This window comes from Propithecus coquereli, unplaced genomic scaffold (genome assembly GCF_000956105.1).
Source record: "Propithecus coquereli isolate 6110/MARCELLA unplaced genomic scaffold, Pcoq_1.0 Scaffold79, whole genome shotgun sequence".
In the NCBI taxonomy this organism is placed as follows: domain Eukaryota; kingdom Metazoa; phylum Chordata; class Mammalia; order Primates; family Indriidae; genus Propithecus; species Propithecus coquereli.
Genome location: NW_012154062.1, coordinates 2,689,745 through 2,709,497, shown reverse-complemented (window position 1 = coordinate 2,709,497; position 19,753 = coordinate 2,689,745). Strand labels below are relative to the sequence as shown.

General features: G+C 39.7%; 1 protein-coding gene across 1 annotated transcript in view; it reads right to left on the bottom strand.

Moving 5' to 3' along the window:
• Window positions 1–5,878: 5,878 nt before the first annotated feature.
• The window catches only part of INTS10 (integrator complex subunit 10), a 28,012-nt gene continuing 14,137 nt past the window's right edge, over window positions 5,879–19,753 (bottom strand). The window contains exons 11-16 of the mRNA XM_012662915.1: window positions 19,142–19,367; window positions 18,356–18,464; window positions 14,326–14,405; window positions 12,679–12,841; window positions 11,400–11,493; window positions 5,879–6,287 (exon numbers count right to left, since the gene is read on the bottom strand). Of these exons, the coding sequence (XP_012518369.1) occupies window positions 6,131–6,287; window positions 11,400–11,493; window positions 12,679–12,841; window positions 14,326–14,405; window positions 18,356–18,464; window positions 19,142–19,367 (829 nt within the window). The 3' untranslated portion in view covers window positions 5,879–6,130. The remainder of the gene's footprint in view (window positions 6,288–11,399; window positions 11,494–12,678; window positions 12,842–14,325; window positions 14,406–18,355; window positions 18,465–19,141; window positions 19,368–19,753) is intronic.

The following is a 19,753-nucleotide window of genomic DNA, read 5'->3' as shown; positions in this document are numbered from 1 at the left end:
CTCCTACTCTCTAGAGGTAACCTCTTTTGACCTTTTAAACTGTATTTTATTATATTTATCTTTAAAAGTCATTTGGTAATAGTCTCAGACTGCTGCTTTTGATATATCAATTTTAGACATAGTCCATCAATTTCATGTTATTATAAATGACTATCTGGTTTTCCCTACTCCCTTCCCCCCATCAAACTAAATATTCACTTGGGAATTTTTGTTTAAATCAGGCTGGGGTTTTGTAACAGGGAATGGCCTGGGGGCGGAAAAAAGATTTTCTGTCTCTTTAAAACCGCCCCAACTCTTTTTGGGAACTGCAGTCTGGCCTGTGTCCCTGAGGCAGGTGAAGCCTTTTGTTAAAACTCCCAGGTGGCGTCAGTCCCCCCAGGTGGGCACCTGGTGGAGTTCACAGGCTTTGTCTTTGGCAGAGATGAGATGATTAGAAAGAATAACCACAGTAATTGCCTGAAGCTGAGAACCCTTCCTTTAAAAAGCTCTGTATCTCTGCCTATGTTCAGGAAATTTGGATGAGAGGAGAACGTCTACCATTTTTCCTCCTTTGTCGGCAAAGTAATAAAAACATCTCTTTCCTTCCTCCCCAAACAGCTTGTCCTTGTTCTTCTGATTCGGCCTCATGGACAAGTGCCTGAGTTTTTGGTAACAGATTTTATTACATTATGATATTACAGTATTATGTTACTCCTTCCTTCCGAGTCTCCTAATGTAACATCACTTAATTATCTTTCTTGTACTCTCTGCTTTCCCTGGATTGTCTGTTCTCGTTTGTATAATTTCCTGTTAACATCATATTAATTTTTTCATATTCCTGTTAGTAGTTTATCTCTAAATGCTTACACATAATAGATATTCTTTCATGGAGACCTCCTGGAACCTTCCTTCTGCCTCCTCACATTGGGACCTGCAGCTCTTGGGCTGATTCAGTATCTTTCGTCTTGGGACCTCTCTCGACCACCTTCCTGTCGTTCCCTCCTGAACCACAAGTTTTCCTTCTCTTTGGAGCATATCCTCTGGTAACCTCCTGAGAAAGAGGGCATGAGATGTGAATTCTTTTTGAGTCCTTGTAAGAATTAGTATGTTCTTATTCTACCATCATTCCTGATTCATATTTCGCTGGGTATATAATTATTAGTTGAAAATATTTCTCCAGGATTTTTGAAGGCTGCCATTCTCTTTTATCTATGATGCTATATTCAGTGGCTTTCTGTTTCCTGTTTCTTAGAAAGTGATCTTTTTTCCTTCTCAGAATGTGCTTAGCACCTCTATTCCCATGGAAATGACTGTTTTTCATTGCTTTGGGTCTTTTGTCATTAATTGTGCTGAGTACTTGGTGAGTTCTTTTGATCTGAAGACTCATGCTCTTCAATTCTAGGAAATGTTCTTGTATTCTTCCTTTATTAATTTTCTCCCTGCATTTTCCTTGCCCTTTCTTTTTGGAACTCCCATGGATAGGATGTTATACCTCCTATATTTTATCTTCTAATGTTCTCCTCTTTCCTATTTTTCCATTTCTTTATTGTTTATTTTTTCTGGGAATGTTCTATGTCTTCATCTTTTATTTCTTCTATTTTTTTTCACTTTGGCTATCATATATAATTTTCGAGAGCTATATTTATTCTCCTCCAGTTCTTCTTTTAATAGCATGCTGCTCATAGTTAATGGATGTAAAATCCTGTCACATTTCCTTGACGATATCATAGTAGTTTTTTGGATGTTTTGAGTCCTGCATTATTCAGGCTTGTTTTGCATGGGGATAGTCAGAGAGCTGGGCAGTGCTAAAGACTGATGCCAGAGAGGCTCTGCAGGAAAAGCCTTCCAGAAAAAGCAAGCTGAACCATAGCAGCACAGAGGAGAAAACCAGCCTGGTGTGTTCAAGGAACAGAAAGATGGCCCCTGAGGCTGGAATTTGGTGGAAGGGGAGAGTGGTAGGAAACAGGAACGTAGCAGTAGCCAGCAGCGGTTCACAGAAGGCCTGTGATACAATGAGTTTGAATATTTTTCCCCAAGAGTTGGGGGCTTCTACCTGCCGTCAAAGATCAGTTCAACAGCCCTCCTGTATTCGAGGTCATCCCCAAATGCTCCTCCCCATCCACAGATTCTTGCTTTTCTACCCATAAAGATTCCAGATACAGCAAAGACAGATTTTTTTAAATGATTAAAATAATTTGTTTATAGGCCTGCCTCTGCATCCTGGAGCGAAATGACACAACTTCGGAAAACTCCTTGGCAATTTCTATTAAAATGACTTACAGATACCCTGTGCCCATGCATACATACACATGTGCATCAAAATACATGTATAAGACTATAGCAGCCCCAAATTGAAGATATCCAAATGCCCAATAACAATAGATAGAATTAATCATGGTATAGGGCTTGTCAATGGCCAAACCTGGCCCACTGTCTATTTTGTAAATAAAGTTTTATTGGAAGACAGCTGAGCTCATTCATTTACACATTGTCTATGACTGTTTTTGCACTGTAATGGCGGAGTTTAGTTGCAACAAAGACCGAAATTTAGGCCCTCAAAGCCTAAAATATTTACTATCTGGCCATTTACAGGAAAAGTTTGCTACATGCCCAACATTAATGTAGCTCACAAAACAAACGCAGGGTGAAAGAAGAGTACTTAAATGAAATTCAGAGACAATTAAAATTAATCTATGGTGTTAGCAGTCAGAATAGCGGATATCTTTGGAGTAAGATACTGATTTTACGGGGCACATAGAGGGCTTCCAAGGAGATGATAATGTTCCATTTTTGATGTGAATGCTGAGTTAAATTTGAAAGCTCCTTGTGCTATACACTGCACATGATTGGTGAAGTTTTCAGTGTTATTTTTAAGTTTACTTTGAAAACTCATTTGTTAAAATGGGACAATAAAATCTCTTCTGCAGTTTAAAAAATGGGAGAAGAGAAATGGCATAAAAGGACTATAATTAAATATCAAGCATTCAGGTTTCCCAGAAGTATTTTCTTCCTGCGATATGATTTTTCTTTCTTTCTTATATTTAGGGTATTAGGTATATAAATCTACAAGAAAGAAAAAAATTAACATTGGAGAAAGCTAGGTAATTCTTTAGGCTATCGAAATAATCAGAAATAAATTAACAGCCTGAAGCACTTATATTGTAATATAAAAGAGTATTGCAGCTTCCATGTAGCCCACTCTGGCTGGCCATTGCCTTTTAATAACTGTGGTGTTTTATTTCAGCTACACTTTCCTTTTCGTTGTTGAGGGTACACACCTACTTCCTGTGTTCCTGGGGACAAGGGTGGAGGATCCGGGTACCTGTGCAGAATCCTTTGGCTGCCCTGTGTTTCACTGAGAAGGGGCTAGGGATTGGGTGGGTGCAGGTGGAGGGGGTGGTAGTGGTCCCAGTTGTTGAAGGTGGGACTGTTTGCACTTCTCAGAAAGCTCTTTTGCCTTCTGGCAAGATTCCCAGAACCTGCCTACGATTCCAGTGGAGGCCTCTGTTGTCTCAGGTAGGCTTTGCTTTTCCCTCCCTGTCTTGGGGTCTTCAGTGCCCCTGGGAAGCAGACCTTGTGGTCATTGTCAGTCTAGGGCTATCCCAGTCCGGCTTCTGAAACACACTCGCTCCACCTGCCCTTCTGGGATCCGAGTTCCACGTGTGGCTCACCTGTGGTCACCTTTGCAGTCCCCAGGCCTTGCCTAGGTCCATGTTTCCACCTTTCCTGAAAAGCAGTGGGGACAAGCAGGAGCCCCTGGGGTGTGAGACCAGGGCAACACCCTGTAGGCCGAGGACACACGGGTAGTCTAATTTCAGCTGACTCATGTACTTGGGGACTCAGGTAACTTCTTGTGCCCCAATGGTCCCATGCCCCCACGTTACATCCTCGCCACCATGTGACTCCTCCCGTCCACACCATCCAACCCGAGAAATGACCCAAAGAGGCCTCGACTGTTCACCCCTCACCACAAAGCTGGGCTTCCACTGGGAACCCACCCAGAGCTCTGTTCCAAGGGTTCCTGAGAACAGGATGGTTACAGTCTGGCCCTGGGTCCGGCCGCAGCCTCCTGGCCCACCCCAGACACCCCACCTGTGTCTCCCCCATCCCAAAGCCTGACATCCGGGAGTCCCAGCCTACCTCGGGACTGCGCACGCGCGTGGCGCTGACGTCACAGAGGCCGCCCGCCTCGTTGCCTAGAGACCGTGCGCCTGCGGCCTGGCCAGGCGGAGCCAGCTGTGGCCTTTGTCCCGCTGGGGTCTGGAACTGTTGGAGGGGAAGGTCCTTGGATCCTAGGCATGGAGGAGGGCTGGCCAGGCGCCAGAAACCTCGTCGGGAGCCGCGTGGGCACACCGCGGGACCCTTTGCCGCCTCACGCCTGCCTCAGGGATGTGTCTGTGAGTCTCCCCGAAAGTTCTGCCCCGTGACCCGGAGGGCTGGACTGTGCGTGGCTGCTGTGTTCCCAGAGGGGCGTCCTGCCAGGGGCAGAACCCCGCAGTCTCAGGAACTGCCTGTGTGCTGGTTCTGTGCGAGTGTCGCGCGCGCGTGTGTGGTGGGGGAATGTCTGGTGGGGGGAATGTGTCGTGCACCCGAGGGGCGTCCTCAGCCTCAGGAACTGCCTTGCGTGCTGATTCTGGGCGAGCGTGTGTGTGGCGGGGTGGGGGGATGTCTGGTGGGGAGAATGCGTCTTGTGCAACCGAGCTGAGCTTCTTTCACGTCAGCTCGCCCTCAGATGAGCCCTTCCCTATGTTTCTTTTTGGGCTGTGTGCACAAAAAGTTAAATGTTAGCCAGGCGTGGTGGTGCACACCTACAGTCCCAGCTACGAGGAAGGCTGAGGCAGGAGGATCGCTTGGGCCCAGGAGTTCAAGGTTGCAGTGAGCTATGATCATGCCACTGCACTCCAGCCTGGGCCACACAAGAGACCTTGTCTCTAAAATACACACACACACGTGTATATATATTTGTAATAAACTCATATTATTACATTGATAAACACTTCAAAATGAGCTAATTGATATTTTTGAGATCAAATGTCTATTATTTAAACCACTTTCTTGATTTTAATATATTTGTAAAAAGGATCTTATTTAGAAAAAATTTCTAAGACTTTATGCAAAGTCAGTGAACTTCTTAGCTCTTTCTTTCTTACACAGCCCCTAGAAACAAATGGTTTTGATGTTTGCCTGATATATTATTTCATGAACAGCAAAAAAGAGGTAAACCTCATAGCTAACGTTGGCCAGCACTAACCATGTGCGGACGAGGCACTTACTCTTCTCAGCACTTCATGTGGAGTAACATTTAATCCTTACAACATCTGTGAGGGAAGAGCTATTACCTTCATTTTCCAGACAAAGAGGTTAAGGCAAAGGGAAGTTAAACTGCCCACAGTTGCATAGCAAGTAAAGGGCGGGGCAGAGCCAGGGCATGAAGCCCATGGTTCCAAAGCCCCGGTAAAAAAACCAGTGGGTGGCCCTGGCACAGCAGCAGGGCCCCTCTGTAGCCTGACAGAGAGGAAGCTCCTCTGCCCGGCTCACCTTTGCCCTCTACTTCCTGTCCTGGGTTTTTCTACAGGTCCCCAGCACTACTCCTTCAAGGGACTGTCAGTGGGGGAGAGGACAGGCTCAGGTTCATTTACATAAAGACTTTTGGTATTAAAACTTCTCAAAAGACAAGAGTCTAATATTATGTTGATATGTAATATTTACCAAAGCCTAATGATGGAAAATAAAATCTTGAGATCATGGAAGGCATGTGCCTTAAGTATCTACATCAATGAAATTCATTACTCAATTCAATTGTGTTGGATTTTTTCCCCTTGCTATATGATTGAGAAAAGTAGAAGAAAAATGCACCCCTGTTCAGAGACTCGGAGGAATTAAAATAAATTTTCAAAAATTTCAAATTTTAGGATGATTTTTATTTACAAAACAGGTTGATTCTTTTTGTTTTACAAAAATTACAAAAAAAATGACTCTTAAAAATAGAACAGCTTCTCAGACTCTTGGGAACTACTTTTAAGCAACCAAGGAGTTAGAACTCAGATGGTCTTCTTCTTTTTAAGAGTTGTAACAGCAACATGTATCAGTGCTGTGTGTCTTCATCCAAAATTTTACAGCTACGAGCTGTCTCTGGTGGCAAGGTCTCCAGTCAGGTCAGAGTCTGAAGGAGCAAGATCTTCTCATTAATGCAGAACCTGTGCAGTACCACCATCAAATTCTCACCACAGCGGGAGACCTGGCGTTCCATGGCCAGGCGGAAGTCCTCCTTCACGCCTTTGGTGATGCCTCGAGTTACCGTGTGGTGCCTGAGGTCAGTGACAGGGAAACAGATGAAGACCAGGGATTAGCATCAGCATCACTGATCACTGCTACTTGGTAGGAATAAAGCCTGCCTCTTATCTAAATATAAACAAGTAAAACACGTTTTTAAAAGAAAAAAAGAAAAGCTGCAACCAAATAAACATTCCAGCCCATTCCTTCTTAGAAAGACTTAAAACTAGAGAGATATTTTCCCCACTCTAGAAAAGGTTATTTCGAGCATTTACGTGTTGTGTAAAATGCCACCTGCTTTGCTTTTGAATTCCTGAAGCTCTGATGTTATGCATCCCTACTGCTGACTGGGAACGATTCGGTTACTTAGGGCCTAATGGGTCCAGTCCACACTGGCCACAAAGCACTTGTGTCCATCTGGGCGGCGGACTCTCCAGAGGCAACAGCAGGGAGGAGGGAAACCAGAAAGAGCCAATCACCCAAGTGAGTTCCCTGACAAGCTCAGAAAGGTTTGCGTTCTACACAGCTGCGGGGCTTGTGAACTCCTCTCTCTCCCAGGACGCCAGAACAGGGCAGCTCCTCTAAAGTGCTGCGCCATCCATACTCTCATCTGTTTGAGAAAACGCAGGGAGGGTTGGGGGTTCCTGAGACAAGAATCTGGCCCAGGTCAGGAGAGAGAGGCAGAATCCCCAGAGACCACATCTGTCCAGATGCTCAGAGGACACCTGCACACATATGGAAGTGTCAGTTGGGCACAAGCAAAATGTCTCTAATTATGCCCCAAAGATTGTGCTTTAGAAGAGGAAATTACAAACGAAATCCTGGAAAACTGAAGACAACAAAATAAAGAAAGGAAAAGAAAAATCTATCAAAACCACTCAGCTTGTTTAGAGGAAAGGAGTTGTAACTACTAGTTCAGCAATTTGGTAGATTTCAACAAATAGAACCTCATTCCCCACCTTACTGCCTAACTTCCCTCAGACAAAGTAACAAGGACTTAAACTTGATTTTTAAGTATTGGGCAAAATAAAACTGTTGAAAGCACTCTAAAATGTGTTTTTTTTAAAACTTATACGATCATATAAAATAAGAACAATAGGAGTCATAATGTTGCAGTGCAATAGAAGAAAAAAATCAGGCTTTCTTAGACAAGTAAAGCTATTACAGAACACTCTACAATGCCCAGAGATGTTTTCTGACAGAAAGAACTATGCCAGAAAACAGCAGGGCCATAGAGAAAATGCAGTTCTTTGTGAACATTTCTAGTCAAGTCTGGGTCGGTAGCTCAGTGATCAGGATACAGTGTCAATGAGGTCAAGGCTGAGTCCCACTGGGAACAGATGCAGGCAATTTTATGCTGCCCTGAGACACTGCTCTCCTAAGTTCCAGGCTGCAACCCCAAATTGGAGTTGACCCTCTGAGCAAGTGGAAGTTACTGGCATTTGCAGAGTCAGCTAAAGGGCTTAATACTACTAAAAATATAAGTAAATGTTACATCTTGCTGATCATAGTCCAATCCTATTGTTTCTATAAATAAAGAGAGGCACTACTCAATTATATTGATATTAGAGCCTCTATCATCCCTCTGGTAGTTTAAATGAAGAAGAGAATTAGTCAGCTTTTATGGTTTAAGAACAAGAAAAACCGGCTAAGAAATGTGGCATTCTAGCCTATTGAATATTTTCAGTTCAGAATGGTAAGGTCTGAAAAAACAGCATCAGTGGCAGGAAAAGCCGTGCTAATGCTATTTAGACCCCAAACAGCACTGGTCATTAGTATGAAAATCCAGAAATAAAAATCGACTTAAACTTCAGCACCCTTAAATATTTATGACCAAAAGCCTTAAATTTTATCAAAAGAGAATCATACTTTAGCACCTAATCGAATGTGTACTTAATCTAATACAATTTTATAAAACTTTAATTTTTTCCAGATCCATAATGATTTTTAAATCGAACACAAACACACTGGCAACTTATGGAAAAAAATAAGAAATGTTACAATATTACAACCAGATGGTTTGCCAAGGAATGCAGAACAAATTAAAAAAATAAATAAAGCATGAAAAAGAGCACTGAGGAACAAAGAGCAGAAAACCATGGGCAGTAAACATGTTGACAAACAGCACACTATGAGCAGGTGTTTGTTCCACTTGGTACCTGTCAGCAGTCTGTATGCTGGGCTGAAGCACAGGTAAGAATTCCTGCTGCAGCAACCCCATGGGAGGGCTAGAAGGCCTTTAAAAAACAGCAAACAGCAGCATTCAAACACCCACACCGACTCACCCTGCACTGCAAAAACAACACTCCAGAGAAAATACACAAGACTGGAAGCAGACTGTACAGAAACTCGGTAACCTCAACAAGCCCCTGGCTGCAGCTGTGTGTTTTAGGAGCTTAGGGAGAAGCTAGCAAGCCCTCACTGCACCCGCTGCCGGTGCATGTCCAGAGGCATCTCGGTTCCTGGTCCCAGAGCTCAGCCCACTTGAGATTTGGTATAAAAAGCAACCAGTGAGGAAGAGGACAATGGAATGCAGTTGAATGGCAGTGGGGAGCAGCGTCAACATTTGAGAAGACACATTTTCAAAGCCAGCCTCTTCCCACTCTTGTACCCACGCCAATCCCAGCAGTCAACGTGGTGACGTTTGGTAACCATCTTTTACAGGATTGAAGCCCCGACCTGGAGGGGCCCTTCCAAGAGGACTAGAAGGGCTGGCAATGTTTTTGATAAAGAAAGGGTGAGTTTGAATTTCAAAAAAGTATTGAGAAAAGGAACAGATGTGGGGAAAAAAAGAGTCTGGAACCCATGGTTTTGCAGAATTCTGTAACAACAAGAATTTAGTGTATAGCTGGTGATCACCTCATAGAACATCATTATCCACCCTATTCAGAGCATACATAGGACATCGTTTTCCATTTTAATCCAGTCTAATGCAACCAAAGTACTGCAAGCATCAGCATAGAAATATTTCTCTATTTTAAAATACTTAAGAGCAAAAGTTCTACATAACAAATTAAGAGCTTATCCCTCCTTTGGGTCAGGCATCAGGTGCCCTCAGTGTTTGTACTGTACCTGCTTGTATCCGAGATGCCACAACTATGGCAGACTCACAACCTTACCTAGGGGAGGAGTGTACACTGCTCACAACATCTCTGCCACTCATCTGGAGGAACCACCCAAAAGGTCTGCAATGGCTTCAGAGAAATTGTATGGAACCCAAAGGGAAAAGGAATATAGATAGTTTTATTCAAGATTCTAATCATACCTCAATTAGTAAGAGCTCTCTGTCTTATGCAGTTTGCTTCTACTGCTGTAGTTTTAGGCATAAGTAATTTGAGACTCACACGGTGAAGACTGGGCAAATTGCTACAAGTTCAGATCACTAGGTAACAATCCCTATTCCTGCTGCAAAACTGATGAAACTGCAGGTTTCCTAAGAGGCTTGTCCTCTACAGGAAGTTAGAAGAAATTAAGGGTTATATTGATCAAGGTGGGAGAGCCTGAAATTATCCCTCAAAAGCCCAGAAACGCATGATGGTATCCTTTACGCAAATAACCCAAAAAAAACCCCTTCCAGTGATATTATCTGGGTATCTAGTGCACCCTTGCTTTAATCCTGCATCCTAGGGATTATCTGCATGTCTCATGTCACTGTCAGCTCAGTAAAAACTAGTAAAAGAAGAAAAGTTTAGTATAATGAAGTCTGAGGTTCAACTGTTGATTTTTTGACAATCCGTTCTCTCACCCTTCCACAAGCAGTTAAGCATTATCTAAGTAAAACCATCTATAGGTTTAATCCTATGTACACAGACTTTGGTTCTACTAAGCCCATCTCTATATTATGATAATTAGCCTGGTGATTGCTGATGGGAATTAACTAAAAAGTTTTACTAAAGGTATGTTTGTATATCCAGTTTTAAAACCTAGAAAAGAAATCACAACACAAAAGGGGTTACCTGGACTCCCATATCAAAAACTGTTATGCTCAAACACTGTTAAGAATATTTTGAATCATGCAGTTATCCTTTCCAGTTTCGATTCACAATCTTAGGAAAGTTGGAGATGGGGCATGCCAGTCCATTTTGTCTAAGCAACCTGATGTATAAAGGTCTTGCATATTTAAAAACAGAGCATTTTTTCTTTCATTTTAAATATTTAGAATATTTAGTAACATTTACCAGATAAAGGGGAAAAAACAATCTTTCCACTCTTGAGAATGGATTCTACAAGACACTGTTCTTGCTAGGACATAAAAAGAAATGTTTGCTATGTACCAAATTACTGAAGTTACAGAAATCCAGAAAGAGTATTTCTTACTTCCCTCCCTCAACATTTCTACGACTCTACAAAGATAGAACAAGATGTGAATGTTTTCAGCCTTAGCAGTACTTTCTTCTCATTCAGGGTTCAGTCCCTTGCAGTAACTAACTCTAACACTGACTTACAGACACACTGAATATGCAGGAAGCAGAGGAGGAAGTATGAAAATAAAACTACACGTGGCATTTACAGCAGAGAGGATATATTATCCAAACTACAATGAGGATTAAAGGATAGAAGCAAGATTCATGAGCTATTTAAAAATCATAAATGGTCACACTAACTTAGCATTTTTCATCTGGGCCAACCTGGAATTTGAATAACATCCTGTGGGTACAGGGGCCCATGCCTGAGACCAGGCACTCCCATCATTTCTTGGAGCAGGTGTGTTCTTGGAGGCACTAGACCCAGCTATTGTACTTCATGCTGTATAAGCAATGAGGATTGCATGGGAGGGCTTCAAATGTAGTTTATAGATCTGTAGTTTTTCCTAATCCAGTACAACTTTAATTAAGCATGGCTGCTCTTAATAAAAGCACTCTATGTCTAATCAAAATCAATGTGTAAATTTTGGAAAGGAAAAGATATGAATGAGACTTTGTCTAGTGAAAAAGTTTCAAAAGTGACAGAAATACCCCAATTTAAACAATGTTTTTTTCAGAAATGTAGTTAAGGAAATGCAAGTCTTTCAAAAGGTACCCAGAATCAAAAACTGACTCTCAAAAACAGAGACCAGGTTTGGGTTCCTATTAAATTTTTGAAAGGTTTATAGAAATTTACATGAAACAGAGCACTCAGCATGGCGGAACAAAGGATAGTATGCTTACTTGATCAGCATTCCTTGATTAGGCAGTAACTCCAGATGAATTTTCCCACCTTCCTGAGTTCTTAAGTAGGCAAATTCCTCCAGCATATCAATGTCTGCAGGCCAGATTCAGGTTAACCACGTGTAAAACAAGGGAAACAGGCTCTCAGCAGTTGAGTAACTTGCCCATCACCATCCCACTAACAACTGCAGAGTCAGTATTTGAACCCAGGTCTGTCTGATTCCAAAACTTACTATATCATCCAAACTGCTTCATACAGATAACTCGGCATAATATTTGCCAGGCTAAAGGACATGAGGACAATATGTTTTTCATATAGATGATAATTAAACAGATTTCATATAGTCACAAGAGCAAAATTTTTTTGTTTTCTTAGTAAGAAATGAAAGAGGTAATGGGAGTGGGGAGGATTGTTTTGGGTTGTAGAGTATGAAATTCATAAGGGTAAAGTGATTATTTCTTCATACCTAGGATGCAAGGATTTTTAGATACTTCTGGGGAGGAAGCTTCTGAGTCCCTCAAATTTTATGCAAAATGTTGATGACATTCATATATGCATTTTTCTGGTGAAAAGTTATATAACTGTCATCAGATTCTCAAAAGTTATCTGTCCCCAAAAAGATTAATAACTATCACTCTGGGCACTTGGACAATGATATCATATTCCCTACAATTTAAAAATAATGTATTAAGGTAAGCAATGAAGTAAAAACACCCAAACTGACATGTAACCTTCAATTCAAAGAGGGTCTTTCCCTAATAAACAGTGTGAAATAAAGCATTGCCTAACCTTGAAAGCAGCCACTGTATTGGGCAGCATCATTGGTGGGAACTCATTGGTAGCTATGACAGCTATGGAATGGTACCCTGACACCTAATCCCAGGGGACAGCTGATGTCCCAAGAGGCCATAGGAAGCACTCTTTTGATAGACAAAGGCGAAAGAACTATTTTTATTCCATGGCTAAACTAGCCATTCTGGACCTATCAGGACCCTGTAGGCTCTAACTGTAGGCATCTTGGGTACCTTCTTAGAAGTCAACTACAAGTGGCAATGGAGCAGGGTTGAGATATTCCTGATTCTTGAATTGTGTCTTTGAATCCTTTTACAATTTTCACGAGATGAGCTGCCAAACCCCATTTTTAATCCCCATTCCTTCTCTTTTTTCCCAAAATAGTAAAAACCGTTACTTCTACCCAGAATGCTTCATTCCTTGTTGCATAAGGCATTCATTCTAAAAAAACCGGAATTTGTTATGCTTAAACAAGAAAAAGGATACTTGTAACATAATTAAAAAAATTCTCATATTGGAAATTTCCTTGTTGGCAAATCTTATTGACAGCTTTCAAGAAAAGATTCTCTCCCCGGGGCCACTCTTGTTGAAGCAATACTATGACGTGTCCCAATGCCATGTCATCTCTGTTGTCGGTGAAAGCTCTAAGCTGCAAGACAAGAATTTATGCAAGACACAGAAAGAAAAGGAAGTCACCGGGTAATCTAAAAAACACCAAATATCACCACCTAAAAAAACACTATACATACAAATGTGTAATGAAGGTCATTAGAGTAAGAGAACAAAACAGGAAAGTGCTGGCAAACATCACAACTGCCTTCTAAGCAGAGTGGATCGTAATCAAAGGTGGCTCAGGCTCCCTCTGTGCTGTGAACAGGTTGCCCGCAGTGTGTTTGGATGGGAGTTGGACGTGCATGAGTAGGCCTGAAGTTTCTGAATTTGGGAATCAGAGCTGGAGAAAATTGAGTTGTCCTGTGTAACAGAGAAAAAAAGGTAGAGATTTCTTTTAAGAGGACTGTTGGGGGTGGAAGGTGGGCAAGAAGCCACCCAGGAAAGAAGGGTTTGAGGAAAACATGGGACTGGGGAGAAAGGAAGGCAATGAGCCACAAGGAAAGAAGCTGGAGTGTGAACTAGAGAATGGCCAAAGGACATTTTGTGTTAAATGGCAGGTACGCGTAAAATCACATTTTAAATTGTTTCTGTTGCCCCAAGGGATTCGGATGATGAGTCAAGTTTGGGAATTACTGCACTAAAGTGGAGACCCAATGTTGTTACTCTCTTGTGCATAAACTTTGAAACGATCAAGCTTCTCTATTCTAAGGGTCTGTTCTACTTGTAGCCACGGGCCTTGCTGTTCTTTCAAGAGTCCTTCAGGCCAGGCGCGGTGGCTCACGCCTGTAATCCTAGCACTCTGAGAGGCCGAGGCGGGTGGATCATTTGAACTCAGGAGTTTTGAGACCAGCCTGAGCAAGAGCGAGACCCCGTCTCTACTAAAACATAGAAAGAAATTAGCTGGACAACTAAAAATATATAAAAAATTAACTGGGCATGGTGGCGCATGCCTGTAGTCCCAGCTACTCGGGAGGCTGAGGCAGTAGGATTGCTTGAGCCCAGGAGTTTGAGGTTGCTGTGAGCTAGGCTAACGCCACGGCACTCTAGCCCGGGCAACAGAGCGAGACTCTGATGCAAAAAAAAAAAAAGAGTCCTTCAACTTTCCTAAAACTGTTGGGCCTTTACTAGTTTTGATCCCAAATGCCTAAAATGCGTTATAACAAACTCACCACGCCTCTATGAACCCAACTTCTGTAGCTGATATAGTCTGGCTTTCATATTAATTCATAAAATATTTACCCAACCCTTTAACAGGCAAAATTACTTTCTACATATATTTTTTGTCCCATTATTATATGTAAACTTCTCAAGGACTGGGAGAATTTCCTTCTCTTCTTGGCCTAGTGAAGTTATTATCTAATAAACATTTGTTAATTCCTACCCCATGTGCTTTTCCCACTAGGCCAACCGGCCCTTTAGAAGTACTAAACTATCAATCCTTAATGAGGATCAAGTCATTTCAGGTCATCAGAATCATATTTCGTATTAAATTTTTTTCAGGCTAATCAACTTTAAGCTTACCTTAAAACAGGCTAACATTAAATGCAGGCAGTATGGCATGATAGCCTTGCTGGTACAAGGCAGGAGCTTCAGATCCGAACCTAACATAAGTCCACAATGTTATGTTATTGTTAATGTATGTTATTATCAAAGAAAAAGTAACAGCCACATGATTTCAATTATAGTCAAACATGATTATACTTTGTGATGGTGAAATTGGTTTATGATGGCCTCTAGATTTCATTTATCAACCTTCTTTCCTAAACTTGCTTAAATATTTGTTACTATAAAACATTTCAAATATACAGAAAATTATACAGAAAGAATATTACAAACACTGGTGTGTTCACCACTGAGCTTCATAAAATATTAACATTTTGCTTTAATTTTTTTTAAATTTTAATATAAATTATCACAAAATCAGTTGAAGGTTCTTGTGTATCCTTCTCTGATCCCATTTTCTTCCTCCCTATACAAAGGTAGCCATAATTCTGAATGAGGTAGTTGCCGTTCCTTTGTGTATTATGTACTTTTACCATGTAAGTTGGTATTTATAAACACAGAGGAATGTTTTACATATTTCAGTCTACTATATATTAATAAATGATGTCATATTGTATGTATCCTTCTGCAAATTGCTTTTTTATTATTCATGTTCAGATTGGATACTAATACAGTATTCTGTCATTTACATATACTATGATTTATCCATTCTCTTTATGATGGATAATGACATTTCCAATTTTTCATTGTTACAAATAATACTGAAATAAACATTCTGATATATATATTCTTGTACACGTGTGGAAAAAACTTTAAGCAATGGTATTCACATCGGGGTTCTAATCTTTTCCTTTATAGTCTGTGCTCCTTATATCCTAAATCCTTCTCTACCCGGAGGCACGAAGTAGCAAGAAATAAATATATTTGTTACATGAGGATCCTGTACACACATACTTATATGTGTTTATGTAGCTAAAACAAAAGGTTCATAAAATAATATTTACCCTTTCTACCTAAGATGCTATCATTTTAAAAACATTATATTCTATCTCATCAAAAAATAAAATTTCTAGTTGAAACGCATGACCTAGAGGATGAAGACTCACATTTTGAAAAACACCAATCTAAGGTATACACCTAAGAGATGAGGTATATAATTAGGTAATGATATGTTCAACTTGGTAATGCTAAATTGGTTCCAACATGGTTGTACGAATTTATACACCTTCCAGAAGCACATGGGCAATGTGTTTATTCACATCCTGATCTATCGCCACTCGTTCATTTTTGCATTCTGATGTGTGTGAAATGATAACTTACTGTTCTAATCTGAATTTCCCATATTGCTAATAGGTTGAGAATCTTTTCAAATAGTTTTGGCCACTTGGATTTCTGCTTCTGTGAATCTGATGTTCTTACCTTTTGCCTATTTTTCTACAGGGAGGTCGTTGGTTGTTTCTTATTGGATACTAAGTTCTTGTTGATTTCATGTGCTAGACAGTTTCCTGGCAGTCTACGGCTTTTCAATTTGATCATAGTACCTTTTGTTGCTATTTTAGTTTTAATGGGATCAAATTTGCTAATCTTCCCCATTATGCTGTGTACTGTTTGTAGCCTAAGTCCTTCTCTACCTAGTAGGCACAAAGGTTTTCTTCTATATTTTCTTCTAAAAGTTTAAAAGTTTTAGCTTTCACATTTAAATCTTAAAATTTAAAGGATTTTTGTGTAGTGTGAAGGAGGGATCTCATTTTTTTGTTGTCATGTTTTACATTTGGATAATCAATTGTCCCAATACCACTTCTGGATAAATTCTTTCTTCCCTGATGAATTGTAACGTCACATGTTTTTCAGTTTTCTGTTCTGTTTCATTGGTCAAACCCTCTGTCAACACTACATTATCTTAATTACTAAAGCTTTAAAATAAGCCTTGACGTCAGCTATGTCTCGTCTTACCTACCTAATCTCTTTCTGTACCACAGAGATACTTAATTTTTGAAGGCATTTAGGCTAGATCTATTTTTTTTAACCTTTTGTTATGAAAAACTTGAAACATATACAAAGTAATTTGCTCCAGCACCATTTGTTGAAAAGGCTTTCCTTTCCCCATTGAATTACTTTGGGGCTTTCACTGAAAATCATTTGACCATATCTATGCTGGTCTACTTTGGGATTCTCCATTCTTATGCCAATATTTTGCCAACACTATCAGGTTATGTAAGTCACCTAATTTTGTTTGCCTTTTTCAAAACTGTTTTGACTATTCTAGATTGTATTTCCATATACATTTTAGAATCATGTTAACAATTTCTACCAAAAAAATGTCTACTGTGATTTTGGTTGGAATTGCACTGAATCTATAGATACATTTGGGGAAAATTGGCACCTTAGTAATATTGAATCTTCTGATCTATAAATGTGATCTATCCATTTTCAAAAATAGTCTTTAATTTCGCTCAGAAATGTTTTGTAATATTCAATGTGGAGGTTTTGCACATCTTTCATTAAATTTACCCAAGTATTTTATGTTTTCTTGATGTTATAAACAATATCTGAAAATCTGTATTTTCCAATTGCTTATTGCTAGCATATACGAATTGAATTGACTTTTTGTACACTAAAATGTCTTGGAAAATTTTATTAGTTTTAGTAGCTTTCTGGAGATTCCTTAGACTTTTCTATGTAGACTTTTCTATATGTGACTGTGAATAAAGGTAGTCATATCTGTCAATAGTCTTTTAAATCTTTATGCCTTTATTCACTTTTTTTGCCTACTGTAGTGGCTAGAATCTCCAGTATGTTGGGACAGAAATTGCGAGACCACACATCCTTGCGTTGTTCCTGATCTTAGTAGGAGAAAGCATTCAATATTTCATAGTTAGGTATGATGTTTGCTAAGACTTTTTTAAAATCATGAATAGGTATTGAATTCTGCCTGCATCTATTAAGACAATCATGATTTTTCTCCTTTAATCTGCTAATGTGAATTCCACTAATTTTCGTATATTCAAACACCTTTGTGTTCCTGGTATACTTGGTCTTCTATATTGCTGTATTCAATTTGCTAATATTTTGTTACGGATTTGACATCTATGTTCATGACAGATACTGGCCTTTAAAGTTATTCCCTTGTAATGCTCATTTGGTTTTGCTATACGGGTTGTGGTGCTGTTTCTTCCTAAATTCTTGGTAGAATTCACCAGTGAATTCATTTGGATCTGGAGTTTACTCTGTGGGAATGTTTTTGGTAACAAATTTAATTTGATAGCTAAAGGAACATTCAGATTTTCTATTTCATTTTTGTGTCAATTTTTGGCAAGTTGTGTTTTTCAGAGAACTTTTCCTTTTTATCTAAATTATTGAATTTATTGGCATAAAGTTATTCTCTTATTGTTCTTTTGATTTCAGTAGGATCTACAGTGACATTCCCTTTTTCATTCCTGATACTGATAATTTGTGTTCACTTTCTTGATCAATCTTGTTAGGGAGTTTATCCATTTTATAGATTTTTTTCAAAAAACTTCTGGCTTTATTAATATTCTGTATTTTATTTTCTATTTCATTGATTTCTGCTCTTAGCATTATTATTTCCTGTCTTCAACTCTCTTCAGGTTTAATTTACTTATCTTTCTTTAACTTTTAAAGTGGAAACTTAGATAAGTTATAAATTTAGTTTTTCAAGGAATGTGAAACTTGAGGTGAAGCTCAAAATGGTCTAAGAGGGATATGCTAAGAGATACTTCCTAATTAATCACCTACAGGATTTCCTAGAGTTGGTAAAGATATGTATGAAAAAGAGTTCAATGATATTCTTCAAACAGAATAAACACAGGAAGAGTCAGGAAGAGAAGAGAGCTTTGGAAGAAAGACATTTACAGCTGCTTCTGAAATCAGAGCCAAGGAAACACCTGGAAAGGCATTAACTTTTTTATACAATTTATCAAGTCCTACAGATCACAACAGTATTATCTCATTAGGAACTGGAAAATATTTTTCAGCTTTGGGTCCTAAAGCTATTTTTACAAAATAATAATAAAACCTATCACTGTACCTTTTCTAAATTTGGGCTTTCCTTTTGAGGGTTCTTCCTGTGCTTTGCCTCCATCCTGAATTGGGAGTACCATGTAGCACATCAAATCAAGGACTTTTTCACATGTCATCTAAAGAAGAAAAGACCAAAAGGAACTAACTTGAAGCTTTTTGAACTGAAACATATAGAGAGATGAGAAGAAATCTGAGTTTGTGTTAAATTATGGCCTTGAATTTATACAGTACCTGCATATATAAAAATATGCTTATAATTTTAACGTAATTCAAACATTTATTTATTGTGCCCTGCAAACCACTGTGGTAGGTGCCATGAGAGATTCAAAGTTAAAAAATCATGATCCCCACCCTGTAGTAGGAGGGGCTCAAAATCTCCTGGGGGGAAACAGACCCATTTCTAAAAATCTGTTCCTGCAGCACCCTCTCAGGTGTCATCGTCACTTAAATCGAGAATCTGAGGTTCAGGTAAACTAAAGGTAAATCCTCCATATGCCATTTAGTAATGGCCTTGTCTTTCCAAGCACAACAGAACTGATTACACTAAAACAAAAACAAAAACAAAACCCCCCAACTAAATGGAGAAATAAACAGGAATTTTGAAAAGTACAGAAGCCTAATTTCAGAAAAGATAAAATTAAAATCACTGTGATTTCTACCCTCAGATTAATAAATCTAAGCAAAAGGATCAAATTCAAGCAAACGTGCACTGAATTAAAAAGGCACTCTAGGAAACAGAGAAAGCCCAGGTGGGCTCGTGCACCTTTGGCCCGTGCAGGTGCACAGTACTCACTCTGTACTCCCCCAGGGCGAAGTGGCACGTCGCCAGCTGGATGAGTGCCCTCTGATGCTCCAAGGTCCCCTGTCCCGAGATCTGTGGCTGAGAAAGGGATCCCTGAAGAGCTGCTAAATGATGCAGGCTGGCTATCGCCTTTTTGTACTGACCCTTGGAAAGACATAATAGCAAGGAGGGACAAAACATTGCCATCAAAAAAAAAAAACAAAAAAACCCAAAAACCCTCCAGAATTAATTAAGCAACTAGAAAGTAACTACAAATAAGGTGCCTTTGCATGATTATCTGAGGAGGAAAAAGAAAACTTGGCAACAGAATCAAATCAACTTACAGTAGATGGAAGTTCTTTATGGAGGTTCTCTAAAAGTACAAAGTTTTTCTTTCTGGTCTTAAGTCTTAAGACTAACTAAAATAACAGAAGCCCTTTGGCAAAGTACATTTTGGATATACCATTTTTTAAGAAATATTTCACTACTAACATCACTTCTTTGTGAAGGATGGAAGCAGCAACCTGTTCATTTCAACAACATCTATTAGTGGATTATCTACTCTCTCCATTCTAGGCCTAAGTAGCTGGAGAACAGCACAAGACAGGAGAGAGGAGGGGTGAG